General features: G+C 43.5%; 1 protein-coding gene across 1 annotated transcript in view; it reads left to right on the top strand.

The window, feature by feature from the left end:
- The first annotated feature begins 5007 nt into the window (after positions 1 to 5007).
- The window catches only part of GGT1 (gamma-glutamyltransferase 1), a 31790-nt gene continuing 22392 nt past the window's right edge, over positions 5008 to 14405 (top strand). The window contains exons 1-2 of the mRNA XM_015416708.1: positions 5008 to 5087; positions 10758 to 10937. Of these exons, the coding sequence (XP_015272194.1) occupies positions 10762 to 10937 (176 nt within the window). The 5' untranslated portion in view covers positions 5008 to 5087; positions 10758 to 10761. The remainder of the gene's footprint in view (positions 5088 to 10757; positions 10938 to 14405) is intronic.

Raw genomic sequence — 14405 nt, 5'->3', positions numbered from 1 at the left:
CCCAGAGGATGTATGTTGCTTCACTCCTCAACCTACAGGTATTTTTCATTTTTCATTTTTGCACTGGGGTTCGTAGTCTACTTGTTCCTTTACTTCTTTTCAGTGAATAACTATTTACCATTTCCCTTTTCAGAGCTGACAGTGGTTGCTGCTGCCAGCTGAATTACCACCTCTGCAGTCAAGGGGACTGATGTGACGCAGAGAGAAGGAATAGCTGCCACAGGTATGGCATGAAGGCCCCCCCCCAATTGTCCGTGGTCCTTTGGACTACCAGAATCTTAGTCACAAAAGAAGCCACACTGGTGGTCCATTGTGACTTTGTTAGCCTTATGCGCGCACACTTCTGCAATCAATTGCAATATGATGTGTAGATACACTGGCATAACAAGATTATCACACACCTTCCACCTTTTCCTATTTCCTTCAGTCCTTCTTCCTCTCCCCCCCAACTTTACAACACCTCCCTCCCAGTGATTGAGGGGGGGGTAGTTTGTATATTCTTAAGATTGCTTTGAAAATCATGCAAGGGATGGAATTAGGGTTTGTGCTGACTTAAGCATGGGAACTTCCCCCCCCTTCCTCACCAAGGGACATGAGAATTAAATCAGTTCAAAGAGTAATCTGTATGCACAATAATGTGAGCAGTGCATCCCAAGGCCTGTGTCCAGACAGGTAAGTAGCTTGTGGCCTGTGCTCAGTTTACTGCTTCCTATATTTGGGAGATGAATTCATACACAAAGAAATGTGGTATGTCATGGATATACCAGGACCATTTGCCTCAAGATGCTAATTTTCCACGTCATGTTTTTAGGTTGGGGTCCCATGAGAGCCTGGAGACAGACACATTGGCTTGAAGGATGACCCCCACATCTTTCAATTATTTTCTTCTTTTTTAAATATGAATCTTGATAAAGAATTCTGCAGAACTGGAAAGATAACACAATGTTTGATGTTATCAAAAACAACTGTGTACATCTTGTTATTAGACATGCGTAGGCCTGTGGAGGGAACATACTATTAGTGATAAGAAGTCAAGTACTCTAGCTTTGTGGTGCAATTTTTCCACTGGAAAACAATGTCCAGTGACCTAACCTTTCTATCGAAAACAGTGAGATTCTTTTTAAAGTAGTAAATTTGCACGCTGCACAACCTGCAGAATAATGTGCGGTTTTCTAAGGAATCAATTTTTTCCCTTTTGTATTGTGGCTAGTATTGTTTGCCCTGACTTTGACCAGGCTAGCCCAATTTGATCAGATTGTGGCTGCTAAGTGGGGCTGTTCCTGGTTAGTACTTGAATGGGAGATGACTGAGGAAGTCCAGGATTGCTAAGCAGAGGCAGATTTATCTCTTGCGTTGAAACCCCTATGGGGTCACCATAAGCCAGCTCAGACTTGATGGCATTTCCCACCACCAATATAATTGACAAATCATATGCAGTAACCTTTCAAGTAATACACTACCAACTAGGTCAAAGTTTGCAGTTTTAGAAAGTTGAATGGGCTTTTTCAAGGCATCATCACTAACCATCTTTTTTCTTTCCAGCTTGTGCATTCTGGGGAAGAGGAATGATGTAACAGGATCCCTGCAAGTCTAGTAGCTGATGATAGAAGAGGTATAGACCTGGATCTTCTTATCATTTCCCACCCTGCTCGTCCTTGGGTTAGGTCTGATTTTATATTAATCGTGTTTGCCCATCTAACAATAGCTCTAAATGGTCCTCCACCAAATGGAATGATTACTCTTTTAATCAGAATTCGTTATAAACTGGAAACCACCCCACACTCACACGCTTCTCTGTTGTTTGTAGCTTTTAGTGTAAATGCATTTGTCTAGTGGATGAACACTCCAATGCTTCTGATGAAGTAAATGCTTACTCATAAGAGTTATGGTGGAATAAATTTTGTTAGTCTTTTAAGATGCCACTGGACTCCTGTTTTCATTTTGCTGCTACAGATTGATACAGCTGCAGGGCTAACCCAAAAATTGTGGGCACCCTAGGCTAGAACACCCAAGCAGGCCTACCCCCCCTCCAGCACTTGCCCTCTTCCTCACCACACTATGGCAAGAAGCTACCTTCTCTCCTCACCTCCAACCCATCAGGCAAGGTACAGCAGAGGTAAGAAGGAAGAGGGCCAGGCTCCCTGTTGGGAGGGGGGGAGGAGGAGGAGGCAGACTCCCTGTTTGGAGAAACCTCCCAGATTCCACAGAGAAGTGAAGGAGAGCAACCAGAGGGTGACAGAGCTGGCTGGCATACCTCCACCACTGGCGCCTTAGTCAATTGCTAGGGATGGGTGTGAACCAGCTTATGAACTAATGAACTATGATGAATTGTGGCTGGTTTGTGGTTCACAAACTGAAGTTTGTGGCAGATCAACCAGTACAAACATTCCACAAACATCCAAGCAGTTTGTGGGGATTCTTGTGGGTTGGTGAATGGATATATTTCCAGACAGACTGTCTCCCCTAAAACAAAATGTTTACTGAATTTCGAAGCAACCGGGGGGGGGGGCAGAATTCTCTAGCCTTGGAAACACTCTTCTTAGTTCCAAACTAGTTATGTCAGTTTCAAAAGGAATTTCCCCCTTTGCCCCCTTCTTTTTTGTTCCCTTCCCACTTTCTTGCAAAATCCCACCCACCCCTGGCTTGGATTTGTGACTCTGTTCTTTGAGATCAGTCCTTTTAAGCTCGCACTGTCAGTGGCACTGGGTTCTGCTGGACATTCTGCACATTGTAACTGATTGTGCTGGGCTTGCAAAATCCCTCCCTTGCTTGGATTTGTTGTGACTCTGCTTTGAGATCAGTCCTTTTAAGCTTGCAGTTGCACTGGGGTCTGCTGGGCATTCTGTACACTGAACTGGTTCTGCTGAGCTTGGACGCCCCCTTTCTTGGAGAGTGATTCTGTGCTTCACATCAGTTCTGTTGAGCTGGCATTGCCACAATGGCACTGGGTTCTGCTGGGCACTAATACATTGCACTGGTTCTAGCACACTGGGGGGCATTCTACTGTATCACAAACTGAACCAGTTTGTTTGGCTCTTAAAACTTTGTGATGATTTGTGAACTGGGCATGCCATGAACCATCACAAACCATATTTTCCTAGTTCGTGCTCATCTCTACCAATTCTTGTCTAGGGCTGTCTGGTGGATAGGCTGCTACCCCTCAGCTAGCATAATCATCACAAAATATGTAGAACATTCTGTAGATGAGTTCACCACAGAGGGGTCAGGACAGCAGGGCAAGGTAGGAAGTGGGGTGGGAGTCCAGGTGAACAAACCCTTGCAAATGAACTCATTGCTGTAAACAAATATGCTTTGCTGGTTTGATGGAGAAATATTATGGACTCTGCCTTTCTGTCCTTGGAGGAGAAAGGCCTGCAACTATTTCCATTTTAACAATTCTTCCCGAAATAGGGGGGAAAGGTGGAAAGAACTTACTGTTGCATTGTATAACAGCTGCCAGAATGTGTTATGCCAAATATTGGAAAAATGAGAAAATCCCAGGTAAACTGGAAGTGATTCAAAAATGGTTTGAGGTCGCTGAAATGGACAAATTGTCGGATTCATTAAAAGGGAAAGATGAAGGGATATTTAGGAAAAAATGGGAGAAATTGTTCAAATGGAAAATAAAGTGAAAGGGTGAAGAAGAGACTGGAAATTTACTAAGAGGAAAAAACTGTGGCTGTATGCTCGTCTGTGTAAATATGTAAAATTAGCATATATTTTGTGGGGTGTGGGTTGCTGGGAAAAATCAATTAAAATATTCTTTTTTTAAAAAAAGAAGAAGAAGAACTGGGCAAAGGGCAGCTTTCCCTAATTCCTTGGCAGAATCTGCTGCCGGGGGAGGGGGGAATCCACTGTTTCACAGCAGTTCCCTTGAATCCAACTAATGTATTTGGCTTCTGCAGTGAAAGTCCTCTATATTTTTGGATGTCAGTAAATCCACTGGGAAGCTCTCCTGTGCAAGGGACCTATGGCAAGGAATGGGAGTCACACAGCGGAGCAGTAGTTTGTGTCAATAAATTGTGTGAGGGTGTACAGATTAAAGGCTGAATAGTGCACATGCACATTAGAGGGCATTTGTGCATGCAAACAATGTCCATGTGAGAGCACAATGGAGTGGCACTTCCTACTGTCTTGATTTTTTTCATGACATTTACCGTCTGGCTGATTGTGGAACCAGATTTGCTGATAGGGAATACTTAAATATTTTCCTTTTGACTGTTCTTGGACAGCTGTGGTCTTGGTTCAAAGATAATCACAAAACCTCACTGTGGGGACTGGCCTTACCTGAGGCAAGCTGTGCTCCACTGGGGATTTATAACATGAGAAATCTGTAGGAATAAATAATTTTTTTGTTTCAAGGATTCCTCTGGGAAGGAAATGCAACTCAGGCAATTGTTCTAAGTGTTGTACTGCCTAACACTACTTTGCTTGCCATGTCCCAGGCCAGATAAACATTTTCCTTTCCTAGAATCTCTTAGGATGCATAATTTCAGCCTACTTGCTTATTAGAATTCCACTAGAGTGGCTAGAACACCATGCAAAGACAATGTTGCGTAAGAAGGAAAAGGTGCCATTTCAATCCTTCTACTGCATGACAAGTGGCAGTTGGGGGAAAAAATTCTATGCCAGGGCAAAAGGTTTGCATCTGGTCTCTTGAGGAAAGGCTGCTTGGTGATAAAATTTGTGTGGCCTGTCCAGGGTGAAGGATGTAATGATACCGCCTGTTGTCTCAGGGCTCTCATGCTGCCTCCTTGGATTTGTACACAAGACCTTTGTGGCAGATTGTTCCTCATAGGCCAGATCACTGTGTCCCTCTTTGCTGCCAAGTCCACCTTCAGAAGTAGGTAATGGGCAGGGTCACGTTTGGCTGTGAGGATACCTGGGGAACCAGTCTGGTCGCTTCTTCAGGTCTGAGGCTCTCAGCCAATGAACAGGGTGAGAATGTGCCGCATCTTCTGTGGTTTGCTGCTTTTTAAAGGTGCTTGCAGATGGAACTCTTGCCAGCAGACGTGGCACGCAAGAGCAAGTTGTCTGCCATTTGCTCCTGGGCTTGATAAGAAGAAAAGAGTGGCTCAACAGGAATGGTAAGAGGCAGCCTGAGACGCCATAGGGGCTGTCTTGGTTCTGCACTATCTAGAACTGTGGCCTGAAGATCTCTTAGTCTATGTTATCTTTGGGAACAATCCAGCTCAGTGAAAACTGTCCTATGGGTAAATGATCTATGAGACATCAGGGTTATCGTTGACCTTAAGAAATGTTGCCTGTCCGTCGGTAAGAGCATTCTTCCAAGAGGCTGTCAATTCAAAACAACTAGAAAGACCTAGCTTAGCTTGGTGGATCAAGAAGTTAGGGATTATCAAGTACCTTAGAGCAAGACAATTAGTTCATGGTAAAGTGGATTCTGACATCAAAGACAGTGCTGGGCATGAGAAAGGGGGAAAGGACTTTGTTGTGTGGATTCTAACAGTGTGTGTGTAGCTAGGGAGCTACTAGGTATGAGATGTGGGTGTTGTCTCTTTGTAGCCCTCTTTCCTTGAAGTAGCTGTGGAAAATGTCTGTCTTCAAGAAGCTGAAAGCTGCCTGCTGAGAGAACTACCACTGGGTGCCCACTATTCTTCTGTGACACATATCTACAAAGAGCTATGTACTTAAACTGGATTGAATATTGTGGGATTTACTTTTGAGTAAAAATGCACAGGATCAGGCTGTAAAGTGAAAAGAGATCAGTTACGAACGCTCAAGTATGAACATACTCAAGTATGAAGTCTCTTATATGCAAATGTTAAGATGTTTGAGTGGACTCTAAAAATCCCGGGCAAAGGCAGGTTGCATCTGGAAATTCTTCTCATCCTGTGTAACTGGAGAAGTTCTTTTGCTATCTGCCTGGAGGCCTGCAATAAGACTTGAGAAATGTTTAGGAAAAACTGACTGTGTGAATTGCCTCTTGTACAGTGTACTGATTTTCTAATACTGTCCCCTGTTTTGTCATTTCCTGGTGCCTTTTCAGATCTGAGTTAATGTGAATACAGATTTCTTCAGGATTCAGTCCACACTGTCCCCCGGCTCTTTAAATGTTGACTATCTGAAGAAATTCTTGTACTAGTACACATGGGTGTGAATGTATGCACATAGACCACACACACTCTGCATCTCTCCCTCCTCCCTCCCACATCCATATAAAGACCCATTCATATATGAAGATGATGATGAAGAAGAAAAGATTGGATTTATACCCTGCCCTTCACTACCTGAAGGAGTCTTAGAGCAGTTTACAATTACCTTTCCCTTCCTCTCCCCACAACACACACCCTGTGAGGTAGGTGAGGCTGAGAGAGCTCTTTCGAGAACTGCGCTTTCCAGAACAGCTCCGAGAGAACTGTGACTTACCCAAGGTCACACCAGCAGCTGCATGTGGAGTGAGGAATCAAACTCGGTTCTCCCAGATTAGAGTCCATGCTCCTAACTACTCCACCAAACTGGCTTTCTATGATGCTGAATGTTTTTAACTGGTAGATATAAATACAACTAATTCTGTTGTGAGATTAAACTTCATTAGGAAATTAATGCCTGTCACAGTTGATTAAACTTCTGTGATTCAGAAGCTGGTGCAGGACAGACAATAAATAACTATGCTGTACAGCAGGCTGAGGCAAGTCTTTGGTTCAGGTATCTATGATCTTCAGCATGAGAACAGGTGCAACAGCCATTCAATGCTGAACACAGGGAGGTATGAAACCTCATGCCCTATTCCCCTGTTTTGTTGTCTATATATATGTATACTATTGTTGACCGTTGGTTTTTTTGCAAACTGAATTAAGCATGGATTTAAGCCAGGTTCTGGGGAAAATTATATAGACACGTGGTGGTGGATGAGGGAGGAATGGGCTGGAGCTGAACTGAACGAAGATGGACAAGATGGTAGTGGAAGATGCGGATGCTCTGAAAAGGATTAAGGTGCCTGTTTTGGATGGAGTAAGGTGATCATTGTCAAGTCAGATGAAATGTTCATAGATTCTCTTGGACCCGGTCTGTTGTTTGAGGGACATGTTGGCCCTGTTGCTAGGACCCCCTTCTTCTCTCTGCACTCAGTTTGTAAGCTTTCCTCCCTTCTAGACATGTCTCATTTGACCAAAGTGATCCTTATTTCTGTAATTATTCCAGAGGTATTTTGTCAGATTGCTGGTTGATGTAGACATATATACACACCTCAAGGAAATGCTGGTTGATGTAGACATATATACACACCTCAAGGAAATTAACTGCCAAAATTAGATATAATCTGTAATCATACATTTTTGTATGTGCGAGCATGAAAATAATGGAATTATCTAAGTAATGTGACCATTTGGCCACATGGAATAAAATGTGAATCAATCAATACCTGGTTTGACTTAATATATCAGTATTTGTTCTTGATGTGTATGCAGAGTTGCCAAACTACAGGCCTGGAGATCTCTTGCTTTTGATCTTCAGGCAATAGAAAAAATGGCTGCTTTGGAGGATGAATTCAGTGCCATTGTGCCCTGCTGAAGTCTCTCCCCTTCCCAAACCCTGTCCTTCTTGGGTTCCACCCCCAAAATCTCCAGGTACTTCCCTACCCACAGCTGAAACCCTGTGTGTCTGGATGTATTTGTGACCACTGAAGAGGGCCCATAGAGCTGAATGTGTTTGGTCTTGTTCACTGTGATTGTGGTCTTGTCTGTACATAGGGTTGCCAAGTCCTCACCTGTTGAAGATTGGGGGAGTCCAGTCTTGTTCCGGGAGTACATGTGCGCACACTTTGCGCGCCGTAAATACGTCACCCGGAAGTGACGCAATCACGTCGGGCACGTTGGGGACGGGGCCACAATCATCCGAGGCAAAACCATAGAGTTTTCCCTCGGATGATTGTGGCCCCGCCCCCAACGTGCCCAATGTGATTGCCTCACTTCCGGGTGACGTGCTGACACTGGGCATGTCGTGTGCTTTGGGGGTGGGGTTCCCCCTGGGGCCCGATCCGCTGGCGGCGGGTAACGGGCCTCTCGGGCGGGGTTTTCCCCGCCCCCCGGGGGGACTTGGCAAGCCTATCTGTACACCATCGACTTTGCGATACTCTTATGTATTATATGTAGTACATTGAGGACTACTTAGTCTGGTGGCTTTCAATCTGAAGACTAAAGTCAAGACCTGTGTTTTTAAATTTGTATTTTAAATGCTCTGTATAATAAATTTATATATTTTGTTTAATTCATTTTTATATTGTCTCTCCTCAACCTTCGTGGTACCTAATACAATTACCGAGGAGCAGTAGATTTGGCCTATTGTAGTAAAACGAAACAGTAGCCCAGTGGCACCATATAGACCCACAGTACTTATACTAGCAGAGCTTTCATGGATCAGAGCTTACTTCCTCAGATGCAATAAAAGAAAATTATTTTCTTCATTTTAATGCAGAAAAATACTTCCTCTTCTGTAATCTTCTGCCAAAAAGACGAGTAAGATTATTTCCTTCCTCTCATGGCGTATGAGAAAGTGAACTCTGACGAAAGTTCATGCTGAAATAAAAAACATTAGTCTTTAAGGTGCCCCTGAACTTCTTATTTCTGTAACCTTTCATCTGGTCTATTACAACTGGACATAAGCTTCAACTAGAACCGAACATAGTAGCCCATGTGAACCTGGAACTTGCATTCCTGAAGGTCATCTCCCATGCTCCTGTTTCGTTTACCCCACCCTGTAAACTCTTGTGATGATCTGCTTTAATCCAGCAGGTCTATTCTGTACGAGGGCGAGGACTTTTTAGTTGTAGCACCCTCCCTCCCTGCAGTACAGAATGATGTTCCAGAAGAGGTTTTGAGATGACTGTCATTCCGCACAGGTTACGCACAACTCTTTTTTTTTCCTCAAAAGGCTTTCAGTGATTGATGGCTTTATTGTTTTGTTGTTGGGCTCTGTAGTTGTGTGGGCTGGTTCAACTATTTAGCTGTTGTATGTCACTTAGATTTGCTTTAAGAGCAACTTAATCAAAGTGAAAGTGAAACTATCTTGTTGCTAATGCTATATACTGCCAAGGATCCTGACCCTAACATTCACCAAGTATGCATTAATAAGCACATTTAAATTGTATCACCACTGCTCTTCAAACAAGATAATGAGGGAAACAGGCATTCCTTAACATTACAGGGAGGTTGTGTAATTGTTTTGCCACAGACTGTGGGATCAACAAGGGTGGAGCTCTTATCAAATGTGGCTGAATATCCCATCCAGAAGCCCAAATGCAAATGAAGGGAACAGGAACCCCTACTTGGGTTACGAACAACGCACTTGATCCCCTCATGAACCGACTGAAGAAAGTTACACTTTATCTTAATTTCAAGTGTCCCTGGGCTGTTTTCTGTACAATTAAATGAATGAAACCTTTGCAAAGTTGGGGGTGGTGGTGGAGGAGATGAGATGGCTTTTGACACAGAGGCCTATCATGATGGGGATGGTGCCAATCTGCAAAATTTTGCCCTAGTTGGCAAATCAGAGGAGCTTCTAATGCAAACTGTACAATGAAAGTCAGTATTTTTAACAATAACACTACTGAGGGGAGGTTAGGCAGACTTTCAAAAATGTGTGCAGATGTTGCAGGACTGGTGTGACCCCACCCTCAGTGCCCACATCTTCAGCTAGCTAAGCATACACGCAGGTGCCTTCTGCAACTGGGAATGCTGCAAAAAGCAAGTCCCTGATGGTACCTAAAAAGGCTGTGGCCGTGCACTTGAACATACATAGTATGTTTGGCTGAATGCCAAGGTTTGGAGCATGTGTCCAGCAGCCAGAACAGTCCTTTGTCTCCTCTATGCTTATGAATAGTATTTCGGAACCACTGCAAACCTCTGGAGATAGGCAGCCTTAAGTATAGTCTATCAATCTTTGAACTGAGATATATGCAACTTTCTGGAGTCAAGTGCAATTGTCACCCCACTTGAGCATGTGTTTAATGTGCCTGTTGTACTGTAGTTTCTACACTGTGACATTTGCTTATTTGAGATATACATCTCCCACCTTTCCATCAGTTATATCTTCAACATAATTTAAGATGGTGTAAAAATAGTAACAATTAAACAATCCAATGTGGTAAATAATCCAGTTTAGAAAGAAAATGAACAGATAAGTGGAAGCTAAGAGCAGATCAGTGTAAACTGCTGATAACAGGCCCAGGTGAACAGAATAGTGGCTGGTGGCTGGAAGATACTAATGAGAGGACACGTGAATGGGCCCAGGGAGGAAGTTCTGTAATCTTAGTGCCACCACAGAGAAGGCCCTGTCTGTGGAAGCTCCCACAAATATCTGAATGCAAAGGTAACACACACACCCCGGTCTCTGATGATCTTATCTGATAAGCAGGTTTGTATAGGAAATGCATTTCTGTAATTGTCACAGGTTCCTATTGGATATTGCTCTTGATGTCACTGGTGAAGAGCAAAACAGCTCTCTGTCCCCTCTGCTAATATGTCCCCTGTTGACATTCTGTAGATGTATTGCTACTGCAGAGGCTGACAGCCCGTCTAACCCTCTGAGAAGCCCAGCCACTTAACCCCCTTCTTTGTCTCCCTCACCAGCAATGTCCTGCCAGCACATGACTCTTTTAACTATTCTCTACTCTCTCTCTCTTTTTTTTTAGTTCTGTAAGGGCTTGTACACCCCAACCCTTCCTTCTAGGGCTGAAACCACCCCAGTTTGCTTTTTGCCTTTATTTAGCCAGTGGCTTTGCTGATGTTTTTCTTCAGAAATATGAAGCATCATCATCTGGGGATTGGGATCCTGACAGCAGCACTCTTGGTTCTCACTATATCCCTTGGCATTGTCTTTGGCCTGCGCTCTAAGTCATCCTCTCAGCAAGAAAACCTGCATGTCTACAAGAGGGCAGCCGTGGCCGCAGATGCAGGCCAGTGCTCTGTTGTGGGGAGGTAAGCAGGTCACTTCACTTTTCTAGCGAAACATCCAGTCAAGGAATCTCTTGTATTTTGCACTGTTGGTGGTGGAATAGTGTTGATGGTGCTCCTCCTGGCATGGAATCATGACCTTGGGGTCAGTGTTGGTGGTGGATTCCATTCCTGGCATGGAATCATGACCTTGGGGTCAAGTAGTATTTCAAGATGTGTTATTTCTCTCTTTATATTAAAACATTCTTCAGTCTTTGAATAAACTTTAAACTTTATGGTAATACTTATTTACAGGGTTCTTCTCTCAGCCTTGACGTTCTCTCATTCTGCTCAGGCCCCAACTGAGGAGAAACAGAAAGTGTGTGTTACACTTGCCTCCTTTCTGGCTCTTCCCAGGGACTACAATATAATCAGTTTTTCCACATTGCTACAAGTAGCATTGTGGCGTGTCACAGCCAACCCTTGAGGCCGTTTTCCACATCCTTTGCGTGGTAAGGCAACAGACTGGATTGGCTCTAGGTCTTTTCCCGGTTGAGGAATAATTGGGCCTATTGGTAAGAGAACAAAGAATTATCAGAAAATGCGGATATCCAGTAACTTTTGAGGAGGTCTGTTAGCCAGCAATATTCTGGTGAAAAACCCACAGCTATTTTCATGCATTAGTCCCTGTCTCTCTTTACCAACCAGCCCGAATGTTTGCACTTTGCCACTACTTTGTACTCATTCATAAGCACCAAAAAGAAGATATATGATGTTTTTGTTGCACTAGTAGACAGTTGAAATTGTTTTAAGAATCCCATTGAAATATGTATACATAAATGTTAATGGAAATTATTAATAATGGAAAGAGAGTGGGTTACTTCCTAAAAACAGAGGTTCTGGAGATTGAAGCTGCTCTCCTCTGTTGTACTGTCTCCTGCTTTTTCAAAGGCCTCTTCTGCCCACTCCCTCTTATATAGATGGAACCTTCTCTGAGAACCTACTTAGTGTTTGCTCTCCTTCAGATCCCTCCTTAAAATCAGCTGCTCCCATGGCACGGCTTCTTCTGTCGTCAGCATTTAGAACAGATTCCAGAAGTGGAGCCATATCCGCAAAGAGCCTTGAAGTACCTTAAGCACTAGGGGGTTTTCAAGGCATTAAGATGGTAACTTTCTTGGGCCAGTTTTCCCCCCACCCCCAATATTGTATGCTATTCAATTAATGCTTGCATTACTCAAAAGTAAAACCACCTGATTGAAAACTCTTCTCTCAAATCCTACATATGTGAGGGGCCCAGCTGAGTGGGAAATCTTATGCTCAAGCCCCCCCCCCTTTTACTCATATGCTGTCTCCGCAGAAACTTGCTTGAGGTTGCTCACAAAGTAAAACATTATATTAGTAACAGCATAAAACAATATTCTGCCACCTAAAATAATGTTAATAAAACAGCCCTGAGGCTATAAGCGAACCAGAGAAGCAGTTGAAAGAGATGGAACCCCTCAGCCTGGGTAAAAATAAATGTTTTGGTTTGGCACCTAAACAAGAGTAAGGTAAGCACCAGGTAAGCCTTGAGAGTGTTAGCCAAATGGGCCCTATTGCCTGGTGTGCCAATGCCCAATGATGAACATAGCCAGTGAGATTCCAGGAGCAGATAGAACTTTATTTGAATAAAGGGGACAAAATCCAAGAAGTCTGTTAGTAAGGCATCAGCAACAACCTTTTTATACAATATGATAAACAACTTTTAGACATGCACAGATGTCTTCCAGTTACATAGTGCATATTTCCTATATGAGTACATTTCTTAATCCTATATGTATCTTACCCTTATTTGGAATATTAATGGTTTTCTGTAGACTTTGCAAAAATTATGCCATGCAAAAATGGTTCCCTTATCTCCCCACAACAACATTTCCACTTATTTAGCTATGTTCCCAGACATCTTGCCCTGGCACCTTGCAAAGTGCTATTTTGCCCACTGTACCACATCCTCTTTCACATAGTTGCTGACATTAGTTGCTGAAATTAGCTTAACATTAACATGAAAATGGTGTTAATCTTGCCTGTTTGCCCATCAAGAGGGAGTGCAATCCACAGGTAAGGGGCCACCACTGAAAAGGCCTGTCTCTGGTTGCCGCCTGCCTCACCTCTGAAAGTGGGGGCACAGAGAGCAGAACTTGCGAAGAGGATCTTAACTAGCAGGCTGGACTGTATGGCCCCAAGCCATTTAGGGCCTTAAAGGTAAGAACCAGCACTTTGAATTGTGCCTGGAAACAGATGGGCAGATAGTAGAGTTCTTTCAGCACAGGGTGATACAGTTCCTTGTACCTAGCCTTTGAAGATGGCTTGGTCACTGCATTTTGAAATTTCTGGACAGTTTTAAAAGGTAGCCTTACATGAAATAATCTAACCTGGATATACTCAGAGTAGGATTGTTGGGCTCAAGGTGGGGCCAGGAGATCTCCTGGAATTACAACTGGTCTCCAAGTGAGAGAAATCAGTTCCTCTAAAGAAAATAGCTGTTTTGGAGGCTGCACTCGATGGCATTATACCTCACTGAGATCCTGCTCCAGGCTCCACCACCAAATCTCCATTAATTTCCCCACTGAGAGCTGGCAAACCTAAATCAGAGCATTGATTATCATGCACTCCCATTTAGGGTTGCCAACCCCCAGATGGGGCCTGGTGATCTCCCAGAATTCCAACTGATCTCCAGACTACAGAAATCAGTTCCCTTGGAGGAAATGGCAACTTTGGAGGGTGAGCTCTATGGTATCACATTCAGTGTTCCCTCTAAGCTGTGCTAGGAGGAGCTAGCCCACATCTTTTTAGCTGGCTGCTCAGAGATTTTAGCTTCCAGCTCACAATGGAGGATGGGGGCACTTCCTTCTGGGGCTCATAGAATTGGACCCCCTGGTCCGATCTTTTTGAAACTTGGGGAGTTTTTGAGGAGAGGCACCAGCAGTTTTGCTGCAAATTTGGTGTTTCTACCTCAAAAAACACCCCCCGGAACCCCAGAGACCCCCAGATCGATTCTCCATTATAGCCTATGGGGCCCATTGACTATAATGGTCCCCATAGGCTATAATGGAACAGGAAAACAATGATTTTTTTTGTACACCCATTTTATGCTTTTCAGTATGATTTGTAAGCTACCTTGAGTCACAGGGAAAAGTGGGATATAAATATTTGAATAAATAAGTACTTTGGGCAGGTTGATAACATTTAGGGAACTTCCTGTTTGTTAGGTTAGGCAGGGTTCTGACAGCAATTGTTCTCTGGAGGCCAGGTCTCCTAATGTTTTGGAGAGGGTGAATCTATTCTCTGGAGGCCAGATCTACCAATATAGTGGAAAGGGGCATGTAGACCTGTTCTCCTGGTCTACCCCCATAGAACACGTTTTCTTTAATGAAATTTGACTTGATTCTGTTTTCTCTTATCATGTTTAAATTATTGTTAAAATATAGTTTAAAAGAATTCATTCTGAGATTTTTACAAGGTTATGGAAATAAT

This window comes from Gekko japonicus, unplaced genomic scaffold (assembly GCF_001447785.1).
Source record: "Gekko japonicus isolate JY-2015 unplaced genomic scaffold, Gekko_japonicus_V1.1 scaffold16, whole genome shotgun sequence".
NCBI lineage: Eukaryota > Metazoa > Chordata > Lepidosauria > Squamata > Gekkonidae > Gekko > Gekko japonicus.
The sequence above is the reverse complement of the archived record's forward strand: the minus strand, read 5'-3'. Positions and strand labels throughout refer to the sequence as shown.